Raw genomic sequence first — 13,234 nt, forward strand, 5'->3', positions numbered from 1 at the left:
GCTCTGAGAAGCAACCAGACTCAGTGAGAGGCAAGACTTTTCATCTTTAGGGTAAGTAATATCTTCCTATAAAACGTAGGAAATGTTTTTTACTTGTGATCATGAGTCTAAGAAAAACATTCTGGTTCTGGAAACATTTTCGAGGAGACCTCATTACATGTCATCCTACGTTATTTCTTGAAAGCTGCCACGCGGGCTTCTATCTCACATTCATTTTTCCACTTCTGCTTGGGCAAGGAGTGTGTGTGTTGTTATGTGATGGTGTGAAACCTGCTGAAATGCCTTATCACACACCAAAAAGGGAGCGAGGATGGTATGTAAAGGGGCTTAAGGTGAACTAAAATGATCAAGATTCAAGAAGAGTCTAAGATGAACATAGCTTATAACCACCCTGTTACGGAAAACCAGGAAAACAAAATCTAAAAAGATGAGTGAGTTTCCTAAGGTTGTAGGGTGAGGTAAAAATTCCTTTTAACAAAATCACACTGATAGACTTGGCTGATAAGATTTTCAACTGATTTCGTTAGTGTGGTATTCTGAAAATTTTGTCTCATTTGTATTAGAATTCTGAATCTTGGTAAGGTCCAGCATGAATATGGCAAGTATGCCCTAATTTGGCAAGGAATTAACAATTATTCATACATCTCACACCCATACTATACACATCAGCATGTGGGCTTAAATGCCAGGCTCACAGTCATCACCATCATCATGGTGGAAGGGTTTCGTGCTTTATTCATGACCAAAGCAAAGAGATTTACAGGTCAACTTTTTCAATCAGCTGGTTACAACCCACTGGAGGCAGTTGGTCCTCCTTACTGGGTAACAACCACCCAGGTAACACATAGAAATCAAAACAACTATAATTATAAAACATCAGTTGCTGCCTATAGTGAATTTCTTTGTGTGTGATCCTTGGTTCAATTCTCTGTGTCTGTCCCTCTTTCTCTCTGATGTGAACTTCTTTTCTTACTGTTGGTTATGGCCAAAAATCCCCTCCAAATCAGCATCCCTCGAGGCCTTGGCTGTTGTAAAAAATCTTACCACCCTTTTCATTTCAAAATACTTGCTTTAGTTAAACTTGTTTCAAATGAGGCCTCAGCAAAGAAATGTCCTTATCTGGACAGGGGTTCTTTTCATTGAGAATGTTCCAGTTATATTTTAGAGCAGACTTGTTGAAGGGTAGAGCAACACAAACTTAAAAAGAAGACAAATGTTGAGAGGAGAAGTATCCAGAAAGTAATCAAGCATAACCCCACCAACGGGACACAAGATTCCCACTACAGAATTTGATTTCAGTGAAGTCATATTGTCTACTGCAGAGATTCCAAGTGGGTGGTCTCCTGGTTCTGTGCTTAAGGAAGAAGTGAGTGTTGATGTCTCTAGACAGTCTTTGGTCTCCAGTTTCCCACAGTCCTTATTACTTCCCACCAGTGGCCTTACGTATTGATGTTGCATGTCTAGATCCTAGGAGATAATTGGAGTTTATGACCTTGGTGAGGCGGTTGTACACAGGCGTTGGACTCAAGCTGACGTTGTCCAAGTCTTAGCTTTGTATTTTCCTAGCAGCATGATCTTGAGCAAGTGATATGATTGTTTTGAACCTCAATTTCCTCATCTGAAGACTGAGGAGACGATTATAAGACCTATGTCATTGCCAGCCATGGTGGCTCACGCCTATAATCCCAGCTCTTTGGATGGCTGAGGAGGGTGGATCACCTGAGGTCAGGAGTTCGAGACCAGCCTGGCCAACATGGCAAAACCCTATCTCTACTAAAAATGCAAAAATTAGCCAGGTGTGGTGGTGGATGCCTGTAGTCCCAGCTACTCAGGAATTTGAGGCAGGAGAACCACTTGAACTGGGAGGTAGAGGTTGCAGTGAGCTGAGATCACACCACTGCACTCCAGCTTGGGTAACAAAGTAGGACTCTGTCTCAAAAAAAAAAGACCTACCATCATAAGATGGTTGTAGCTTTCAATAAGATAATAGCCACAGGCCAGGTGCAGTGGCTCACACCTGTAATCCCAGCACTTTGGGAGGCTGAGGAGGGTGGATCACAGGATCAAGAGATCAAGACCAGCCTGGTCAACATGGTGAAACCCCATCTCTACTAAAAATACAAAAAATTAGCTGGGAATGGTGGTGCATGCCTATAATCCTAGCTACTCAGGAGGCTGAGGCAGGAGAATTGCCTGAACACAGGAGGCGGTTGCATTGAGCTGAGATCGCGCCATTGCACTCCAGCCTGGGTAACAAGAGTGAAAACTCCATCTCAAAAAAAAAAAGATAATAGCCACAAAGTTCTGTCTCTGAGTCTGAATCTCCCAAAGAGAAACCCATTTTTAAAGGGCACTGGATTGCAGAAGACTGGGAGACAACATTTGCTCCAAGATCTTAAATGCTATATTGATAACCATGCTCAGCAATGAGCTATTAGATTTCAATTTGTAAACCTGTTAAAGACCTGTCTACATTATTACATGTGTGTGACTTGAGTGATGTTATCAACATTTTTGTAAATATTTACTATGTTCTTCTATTAGCTAAATTCCAACAATTTTGTACTTTAATAAAATGTTCTAAACATTGCAAAAAAAAAAAAAAAAAAAAAAAAAACGATAATAGCCACAAAGTTCTTAAGGCACTTGGCCCATAGTAGAAGTTACAGAATTGATTTTAGAAAGCAGTAATGGGCCAGGCATGGTGGCTCATGCCTATAATCCCAGCACTTTGGAAGGTTGAGGCAGGTAGATCACAAGGTCAGGAGTTCGAGACCAACTCCTGGCCAACATGGTGAAACCCTGTCTCTATTAAAAATACAAAAGTTAGGCAGGCGTGGTGGCAGGTGCCTATAATCCCAGCTACTGCGGAGGCTGAGGTAGGAGAATCGCTTGAACCTGGGAGGTGGAGGTTGCAGTGAGCCAAGATTGCACCATTGCACGCCAGCCTAGGTGACAGGGCAAGACTCGGACTCAAAAAAAAAAAAAAAAAAAAAAGAAAGAAAAGAAAAAAACAGTAATGTAAGGGATGAGAGAAGCGTCTGCAGCAAAATTTAATTTGCAAGCAGGATTCCAATGCATAATGTGCAGCTAACCTGCTTACGAATAAGAGGTTCTATGGGATGGGTCTTCTTAGCTCACTACTGTGTTCCTGTGGGGACTTCACAGGACCCTTAGGAATTCTCATTACCACTGGGTAAAAGGTCAGTCCTTAGCATGCAAAATTGTGATTACAGCTGGGGTCAGGGAAGGGACCTGAGAGATCTCCATGACCTCCGTCATCACCATCATCACCAACACATTACTGTCACTTCCACCATCCTTGCCACCATCACCACAACCATTCTGTCCCACTTCACTATTACCGTCACTGCCATCACCATCACTATCAGCACCACCATCGCTATCATCATCATCTCTACCATCACCATTATTACCACCACCACCATCACCATTATTACCACCACCACCATCACCATCACCACCACCCCCATCACCGCATCACCATTATTACCACCACTACCATTGCCATTGCCACCAACCCATCACTACCATCACCATTATTACCACCAACACCATCACCACCATCAGTATTACCAGCATCACCATCAACACCATCACCACCACCACCACCACCACCACTTTTACCATCACTATCACCATTACTATCATGTCCACTATCATAACTGCTGTCAGTACCATCAGCACCACTGCTACCTTCATCACTACCTCCACCATCATTATGACATCCACTACCATCCCCACCATTACCATCATGACTATTGCTATCACATCCACTATGATCACCACTACCATCACCATCATCATTCCTTCTTCTCTTCACAGGTAGCTTTATTCATTACCTACCATGTACTGGGCAAGTATGAAGGGCCATCCCACTGAATCAGCATGAAAGTGTAAAATATGTGCTCTTTCCTAGCTACATTTTGCAGATGAGAAAACTGAGGCTTGGAGGTAGAGTGACAGCCTCAGGGCCACTTAACTAGTAGTTGTAGATTTGGGATTCAAACCCAGGTTTGCCTGTGCACCAAATTCTAAAGCTATCTAACTGTGTATGGCCAGAATGTAACTGTGCATGAAGCACTGAGATAACTGCCTCAACAGATTCCAAACTCAGAGATCAAAGCAGCATGAATACATCAAAGCAGGAGTATAGACCTCCCAAGAACAATTTTCAAAGTAATTTTGGGGCTCTGCATGGTGGCTCATGCCTGTAATCCCAGCACTGTGGGAGAATGAGGTTGGCAGATCACCTGAGGTCAGGAGTTCAAGACCAGCCTTGCCAATATGGTGAAACCCCGTCTCTACTAAAAATACAAAAATTAGTTGGGTGTGCTGGTGGGTGCCTGTAATCCCAGCTATTCAGCAGACTGAGATAGGAGAATCAGTTGAACCTGGGAGGCAGAAGTTGTGGTGAGCCGAGATGGCGCCATTGCACTCCAGCCTGGGAGACAGAGTGAGAACCTGCCTCAAAAAAAAAAAAAGATAATTTTGTTTTCTCTTTTCTTAAAACACTTCATTATATTATTTTTATTGCTAAAGCAATGGGCACAATTTAGAATTATAGCTGAATAAAGAGAAATTTAAAATCACTTATACTGTCATTCTATTAACATTTAAATTTTTCTTACGTGTGATCTTATGTACTTTCTTTATAACTTACATTTTGTATTGATACACAATAATGGTACATATTTATGAGGTACATATATTTTGATACATGCATACAATGTGTAATGACAGAATCATATAACGTGCTTTTGATCCTAATGCTAATCATAATCACTTTCTACTTTTTTCTTTTTTTTCTCTTTTTTATTTTTTTATTTTTCTACTTTTTTCTTTTTTGAGATGGAGTCTCACTCTGTCACCCAGGCTGGAGTGCAGTGGCTCAAACTCAGCTCACTGCGACCTCCACCTCCCAGGTTCAAGCAATTTTCCTATTTTAGCCTCTCAAGTAGCTGGGATTACAGACACCCACCACCACACCCAGCTAATTTTTGTATTTTTAGTAGAGATGGGGTTTCACCATGTTGGTCAGGCTGGTCTTGAACTCCCGACCACAAGTGATCCACCCACCTTGGCCTCCCAAAGTGCTGAGATTACGGGTATGAGCCACTGTGCCCGGCACTATGTTGTTTTAATAGCCTCCTACAACACTATTTTTGCATATGATATCAAATTCTTTGCATTGCGCATAATTGTTGTTTTCCTATCTGCTTAGATTTTGTGAAACGTTTCTGCAAACTGTTAATGCATCTTCTCCATCAGTGCCTCCAACAACATTGGCAGTGCCTTTGAAAGGCTTAAAGGATCTGCAGAGTACATTATCTTTGCTAATGTGCGTTGTGGAGGTTTTATCTTAAACCCCAGTTGCCCACGGACATTACCTTAGGAGAGTGCTTTCTGCATTTTAAATTGATACCCATAGGCAAACGCTTACTACAATCATGCTCCTTAAAGTCTTCTTTGAAAGGCTCATGGATAGTGATGTCTAGTGCTTTCACTACTTTCTCTGTTAGAAATGATTCATGCTTTGAATAGAAACGATATTCGCTTGGCTGAAAATTCAAAATATAGAAAAGAATAAACTGAAAAGTCTCCTTGCCTCAGCTTCTCAGACACTTCCTTTTTCTTTTTTTCTTTTATTTTATTTTTGGCTGGGCGCAGTGGCTCACGTCTGCAATCCCAGCACTTTGGGAGGCCGAGGCAGGCCATCCTGGCCAACATGGCAAAACCCTGTCTCTATTAAAAATACAAAAAACGGCCGGGCGCGGTGGCTCAAGCCTGTAATCCCAGCACTTTGGGAGGCCGAGGCAGGTGGATAACAAGGTCAAGAGATCGAGACCATCCTGGTCAACATGGTAAAACCCCGTCTCTACTAAAAATACAAAAAATTAGCTGGGTATGGTGGTGCGTCCCTGTAATCCCAGCTACTCAGGAGGCTGAGGCAGGAGAATTGCCTGAACCCAGGAGGCGGAGGTTGCGGTGAGCCGAGATCACACCATTGCACTCCAGCCTGGGTAACAAGAGCGGCGAAACTCCGTCTCAAAAAAAAAAAAAAAAAAAAAAAAAAAAAAAAAAAATTAGCCAGGCTTCGTGGCAGGCACCTGTAATCCCAGCTACTCAGGAGGCTAAGGCAGGAAAATTGCTTGAACCCAGGAAGTACAGGTTGTACTGAGCTGAGATCGTGCCATGGTACTCCAGCCTGGGCAACAAGAGTGAAACTCTGTCTAAGAATGAACGAATATATACATTTTATTTTAAGTTCCAGGATATACGGTGCAAGTTTGTTACATAGGTAAGCATGTGCCATGGTGGTTTGGTGCACCTATCAACCCATGGCTTCACATGCCTTTTTTTTCTTTTTTGAGATGGAGTCTCACTCTGCCACCTAGGCTGGAGTGCAGTGGTACAATCTCTGCTCACTGCAAACTCTGCCTCCCAGGTTCAAGTGATCCTCCTGCCTCAGCCTCCTGAGTAGCTGGGATTACAGGTGTCCACCACCACACCCAGCTAATTTTTGTATTTTTATATTTTTAGTAGAGACAAGGTTTCACCATGTTGGCTAGAATGGTCTCAATCTCTTGACCTGGTGATCCACCTGCCTTGGTCTCCTAAAGTGCTGGGATTACAGGTGTGAGCTACACACGTACACACATGCATTATAGATAATTGCATACAGAATGCTAACATTTCCCTAAAACATAGGAGATAGTAGCCTTTTACATAAATATATTATAAATATATGTATACATATTTATTTTATTTTTTATCTTTTAATTTTTTGAGATGGAATCTTGCTCTGTCACGCAGGCAGTGGTGTCCAGTGGTGTGGTCTCAGCTCACTGCAACCTCTACCTTTCAGGTTCAAGTGATTTTTCTGCCTAAGCCTCCCAAGTAGCTGGGATTACAGGCACCTGCACCACGCCCAGCTAATTTTTGTATTTTTAGTAGAGATGGGGTTTCACCATGTTGGCCAGGCTGGACTTGAACTCCTGACCTCAGGTGATCTGCTTACCTCATTCTCCCGAAGTGCTGGTATTACAGGCATGAGCCACCGTGCCCAGCCTATATTGTATATTTCAAAATGGCAAAAAGAGTAGATTTTGAAAGTTCCCGGACCAAAAAAAGATAGGTATGTGAGCTGATGCATATATATGCTAATTGTCTTAATTTAATCATTCCACAATGTCAACGTGTCAAAACATCACATTATAGCTCATAAACATATATAATTATTATGAATTAAAAATAAATAAATGACAGCAATGTAAACAAAAAGAAATAAAAAGCGAGTAGTTTGTCCTGTAGCATTTTCCACACTCTTGACCTTGCTGATTGCAATAGATCAGGATTTTAAATTCCAGCAGGACATTTCATCAGATGCATCCATTTTTTTAGCATCTGTTGGGTGGTAAACCCATTCAGTATAACCAGATATGCTACGATCAGCCTTGCGGGTTCTTTTCCTTAAGAGACTTATCCAGAAGCAGAATTATTGGGTCAAGTGAGAGGCAGAGATGATAGGGTTTTCTTTTGTTTGTTTTGAGATGGAGTCTTGCTCTGTCGCCCAGGCTGGAGTGCAGTGGCGTGATCTCAGCTCACTGCTACCTCTGCCTCCTGGTTTCAAGCAATTCTCCTGCCTCAGTCTCCCATTTTGATAAGCATTGGCCACGTGGCTTCTGAACTTGTGACCATCAGGAATTGGATTTCATGGAGCTTATTCATTCCAGGCACTCTGACTGAATCCTGCTTGAGAGAGATTGTTCCCAGCATCTCAGTAACATGAGGAGCAGGTTCCTTGTGCTCCTGCTCTCAGGTAAGTGGAACAGAGAACTCCCCTCCCTTCTCCTCATGCCCCTGGTGTCCTAGCTTGGTTTGTTCCCTCCAATTTGGCATTTTCTGTCCTATTAGGTAGCCATAAAAGAGGATGAGTTCATGTTCTTTGTAGGGACCATCATTCTCAGCAAACTGACACAGGAACAGAAAACCAGTCTTGTTTTTGCGCATAGGCACGTTCTTGCTCATAGGCAGGTGTTGAATAATGAGAACACATGGACACAGGGAGGAGAACATCACATCCTGGGGTCTGTTGGGGGAGGCTAAGGGAGGGACAGCAGGGGGTAGGGAGGTTGGGGAGGGATAACATGGGGAGAAATGTCAGATAAAGGTGACAGGGGATGGAGGCAGCAAACCACATTGCCATGTATGTACCTATGCAACAATCCTGCCTGATCTGCACATGTACCCCAGAACCTAAAGTACAATTACAAAAATAAAAGAAACTATCATTTTGACTCAGTTAGACTGGGCTGCCCCAAAGCAGAACTGAAACAAAGACTGATGTGGGTAAGTAGTTTATTTGGGAGGAGGATCCCAGGAAAGAAGGGCGTGGGGAGATCACACAAGGAAGGGTGAAGAGATGCTGAAGGGTGTGTTGGTGAGGGCATTACCACTGCAGTTAGCCCGAGTGCAGTCCTGCTAGGGACCTCCAAGAAACAGCGTAATTCCCACACATTTCTGGCCTACTTCCCAACTGGGTGCAGAAAAATACACTCTTGCAAAGAGAGACAGAAAGTCATCTGTGGCCAGGCGTGTTAGGTCACACCTGTAATCCTAGCACTTTAGGAGGCCAAGGCAGTGGATCACTTAAGGTCAGAAGTTCGAAACCAGCCAATATGGTAAAACCCCATGTCTACTAAAACTACAAAAAAAAAAAAAAAAAAAATTAGCCAGAGATGGTGGCAGGTGCCTGTAATCCCATCTACTCGGGAGGCTGAGGCAGAACTGCTTGAACCCGGAAGGCAGAGCTTGCAGTGAGCTGAGTTCACGCCACTGCACTCCAGCTGTGGTCAACAGTGTGAGAGTCTTGGATGGTGTGTGGTTTGAGATCTGGATTGATATTAAAATAAACTGTTGAATATGGAAAGAAGATTGAAAACTTGGTCTTTTGGTGCTAGACCATGGGAAAAAGCTGTATTCACTGCTGGGTTTTCTGAAATTGGGAAACACAGCTGCAATCAGATGCACTTCTCATACTTCCTAAGGATATGACATCCAATCCTGTGACTCTTGTATTTATAGCCTGCCTGGAAGATTCTATGAAGCTTGCACGTAAGACTGGGCAGAGTTAGGGTTGGTCACCCCAAACTCACCTGTCCTTCAGCCAAGCAGAGTCCAGGGAACTCCCATCTGAATGATCCCTTCCTGTCTCTTTTCCAGGTCTCATTGTCTTGCTGGCTCTGCCAAGATCAGAAGCCAAGAGTTATAGAGGTGAGTCTACTCATAGCCAAAGACCAGGGGAAAGAAAGTTGGGATCTGGAAGCTTCCTTCAGGGAAGGGAAGCAACCCTTTTCAAGAGACAGAGCACAGAGTCTCTGGCACTTTCTTCTGGCTCACTGGAGCTACCAAGAGCTTTTTTCCCATCTCCATCCTCACCATCACCTGTATTTACATAGCTAAGCACATCACACATGCATCTCAGTTAATCCCCATGACCCTCCTACAAAGACAGCATGGCCATTATCCCCTCTTGATCAAGGGTCCTCTGGAGAAGTGGCTGGCTCAAAGTCACATGGTTAGTGGATACCAGACTCTACTCTTTCTTTCCCAAAACCTATGTCTTCTTGAGTCATTCCAGGAAATACTTTGCTGTCACCACAAGTCATTGGCTGGGTTCCCCCAGAAGCAGATACCGAGAGCAACTCGTTGGTCCGGGAGGTAATCCTGGGAGGCACCGGCTGGGAGTGGGCTGTGGCATAGGAAGTGGAGGAGCTCATACAGGGTCTTTATCAAGCAAGTTATAGATGGGTAGCTGGCGTTTAATCCCTGGGGGGAGCTGTTGGGCATGGTATGGAGCAGGCAACTCAGAGTTAAACCCCTCAATGGGTAAGGAAGCTACTGATTTCTATTATGTTCTAAATTATGGTGAAAGGTACACAATATAAAATTTAGCTTCTTAACCACTGGCAAGGGTGCAGGTCAATGCCACTAAACATTCAAACTGTTGTGGAATCATCATCACCATCCACCCACAGAGATCTTTCTAGGTACAGAACTGAAACTCTGTCTCTATTACGCACTAAACCCCATGCCTCCTCCCCAAGTCCCTGGCACCCACCATTCTACCTTCTGTCTCTACGAATCTAACGACACTGGGCATCTCATAGGAGTGGAGTCATACATGATTTGCAGTTGTGAAATGGCTTATTTCACTGGGCGTAATGTCCTGAAGGTTCATTTATGGGGTAGCATGTCTCAGAATTTCCTTCCTTTTTTTTTTTTTTTTTTGTTTGTTTGAAACTGAGTTTCACTCTTGTTGCCCAAGCTGGAGTGCAATTTTGCAATCTCGCTCACTGCAACCTTCGCCTCCCAGGTTCCAAGTGATTCTCCTGCCTCAGCCTCCCAAGTAACTGGGATTACAGGCATGCACCACCATGCTGGCTAATTTTTTTCTTTTTGGCATTAAGTAGAGATGGGGTTTCACGATGTTGGCCAGGCTGGCCTCGAAGTCCTGACCTCAGGTGATTTGCCCACCTCAGCCTCCCAAAGTGCTGGGATTACAGGCGTGAGCCACTGTGCCTGACCAGAATTTCCTTCTTTCTAAAGACTGAGTAACCTACTATTGTGTGGATGGACCACATTCTGTTCATTTATTCATCTATTCATTCAGAGGCACCTGGGTTACATACATTTGGCTATGATGAATAATGCTGACATGAACATGAGTGGGCAAGTATCTCTTTTATGCCCTGCTTTTGATTCCTTTGAGTATTTCCCCAGAAGTGTGCTTGCTGGATGATACGGTAAGATCATATGATAATTCCAACCTTTAATATTTTGAGGAACTGCCATATGGCTCCCCATAGAGACTGCATCATTTTGCATTTCTACCAGCAGTGCACAAGGGTTCCATTTTCTCTACATTCTCACTGACACTTGTTTATTTTGTTTTGTTTTGTTTTGTTTTAATAATGAAATTGGGGTTTTAAAAATATGCACTACCTTCTGTCAATCACGGATAAAAGGAGGTACTTATGAGAAGAGGTATTGCTAAACTGCCATGTGGTGAACAAGAGAATTCTGGGAGGCCGGGCACCGTGGCTCACACCTGTGATAACAGCACTTGGGGAGGCTGAGGCGGGTGGATCATGAGGTCAGGAGTTCAAGACCAGCCTGGCCAAGATGGTGAAACCCTGACTCTATTAAAACTACAAAAATTAGCCGGGTGAGGTGGAAAGTGCCTTAATCCCAGCTATTCAGGAGGCTGAGGCAGGAGAATTGCTTGAATCCTGGTGGCTCAAACCCAGGTGCTGGGATTACAGGCATGAGCCACCGTGCCTGGCCTCCCAGAATTCTCTTAGTTCACCATATGGCCTGTTAGCAATGCCTCTCCTCTCATAAGTAGCTTCTTTTATCAATTGCAGTGAGCTGAGATTGTGTCACTGCACTCCAGCCTGGGCGACAGAGACTCCATCTCAAAAAAAAAAAAAAAAAAAAAAGAAAGAAAGAAAAAAAAAAAAAGAAAAAGAAAAAAAAAGGCTGGACACAGTGGCTCATGCCTGTAATCCCAGCACTTTGGTTGGCCCCGAGACAGGCAGATCACGAGGTCAAGAGATCAAGACCATCCTGGCCAACATGCTGAAACTCCGTCTCTACTAAAAATACAAAAATTAGCTGGGCATGGTGGTGTGCGCCTGTAGTCCCAGCTACTCAGGAGGCTGAGGCAGGAGAACTGCTTGAACCCAGGAGGTGGAGGTTGCAGTGAGCTGAGATAGCATCACTGCACTCCAGCCTGGTGACAGAGTGAGACTCCATCTCAAAAAAAAAGAGAGAATTCTGGTAGCCAGAGTGAGCCATCAAGGAAAGAAACACAGGTGCTGGCATTTGGAGGTTCACCCATTTGGCAAAGGTGGTGTTGGTGGCAGAAGTAGGATCTTGTTAGGTGCTGTGTGCCACTGTGTTCAGCAGTGGGCTGGGTGCCAGAGGGATGCCAACAGAGCTCTTCCCAAGAGGACGTTCTTCTAACCACAGCATCAGTACATGGTAGATGCATGACGAATATTTCCTAGATGAACAAATGGATTGTTTCTCTGCAGTTCCCTGTCCTTTATGCCCTGAACATGCCTACTGCCACAACAGCACCCACTGTACTTGTGAACATGGCTTTCAGTCCAGGTCTGGCAGGACGTACTTTCATGAGGACAATGAGAAATGTGAAGGTAAAATTATTTATGGGGTTTTCATTGAATCTCTCATTAGTGATAACTATTCTGGTCCATGTGTCCTCTGGCCCAAACACATAAACCCATAGCCCAAAGAAAATTCCTATCTCTTCAGCAGACTATGTGACAAAGTACAGCCATTGGCCGGGGATACTTGTCCCTGAGTTCTTCAGATGAAGAGCACAATTAATTCCTTGGTCCAGAGCACCTTCTATCTGTGGGTCCCTTGGTTGATCCTCAGCTCTGGTCCATCAGCAGGGAAGGCTGATGTCATTGGGAGAGGCAAGACACATAAACACTGCATAAGCCAGCATTTTTTTTTTTTTTTTTTTTTTTTTTTTTTTTTTTTGAGATGGAGTCTTGCTCTGTCACCCAGGCTGGAGTGCAATGGCGTGACCTTGGCTCACTGCAACTTCTGCCTCCAGGGGTCAAGTGATTCTCCTGTCTAAGCCTCTCAAGTAGCTGGGATTACAGGTGTGCACTACCATGCCCAGTAAATTTTTGCATTTTTAGTAAAGGTGGGATTTCACCATGTTGGCCAGGCTGGTCTCAAACTGCTGACCTCAGGTGATTCGCCCACCTCGGCCTCCCAAAGGGCTGGGATTACAGGCGTGCCCAGCCAAGCCAGGATTTTAGTAGTCTGGTCCTTCCTCATTTCTCTCAAGCTTTTCTAATAGTGCGTTATATATTCCCCTGCTACACACTAGTTGTGTTAAATTGATTCACCAAATGGTGTGACTCACCATTAAAAACAATATTCCATCCTTATTCTAGTGATCTAACAAATCACCTTTACCGTGTTCTAAAGCTCCATAGGTACTTGGGTCTATGTCTGCACTTCTGCTCTACTCCATTAGTCTATTTTTATTTATGCATGCATCAGTACCTCTTTGCTTAGTTGCAGCTTTATTTTTTTTTCATTAAAATTTTTTTATTATACTTTAAGTTCTGGGGTACAAGTGCAGAACGTGCAGGTTTGTTACATA

The 13,234-nt window shown here is 43.7% G+C and overlaps 1 protein-coding gene across 1 annotated transcript in view; it reads left to right on the forward strand.

Moving 5' to 3' along the window:
* LOC101028341 (putative adhesion G protein-coupled receptor E4P) overlaps nucleotides 1–13,234 on the forward strand; it is a 56,456-nt gene continuing 43,222 nt past the window's right edge. Inside the window, exons 1-4 of the mRNA XM_039466959.2 lie at nucleotides 1–51; nucleotides 7,758–7,843; nucleotides 9,247–9,297; nucleotides 12,123–12,245. Of these exons, the coding sequence (XP_039322893.1) occupies nucleotides 7,810–7,843; nucleotides 9,247–9,297; nucleotides 12,123–12,245 (208 nt within the window). The 5' untranslated portion in view covers nucleotides 1–51; nucleotides 7,758–7,809. The remainder of the gene's footprint in view (nucleotides 52–7,757; nucleotides 7,844–9,246; nucleotides 9,298–12,122; nucleotides 12,246–13,234) is intronic.

Source organism: Saimiri boliviensis, chromosome 14 (genome assembly GCF_048565385.1).
Source record: "Saimiri boliviensis isolate mSaiBol1 chromosome 14, mSaiBol1.pri, whole genome shotgun sequence".
Classification (NCBI taxonomy): domain Eukaryota; kingdom Metazoa; phylum Chordata; class Mammalia; order Primates; family Cebidae; genus Saimiri; species Saimiri boliviensis.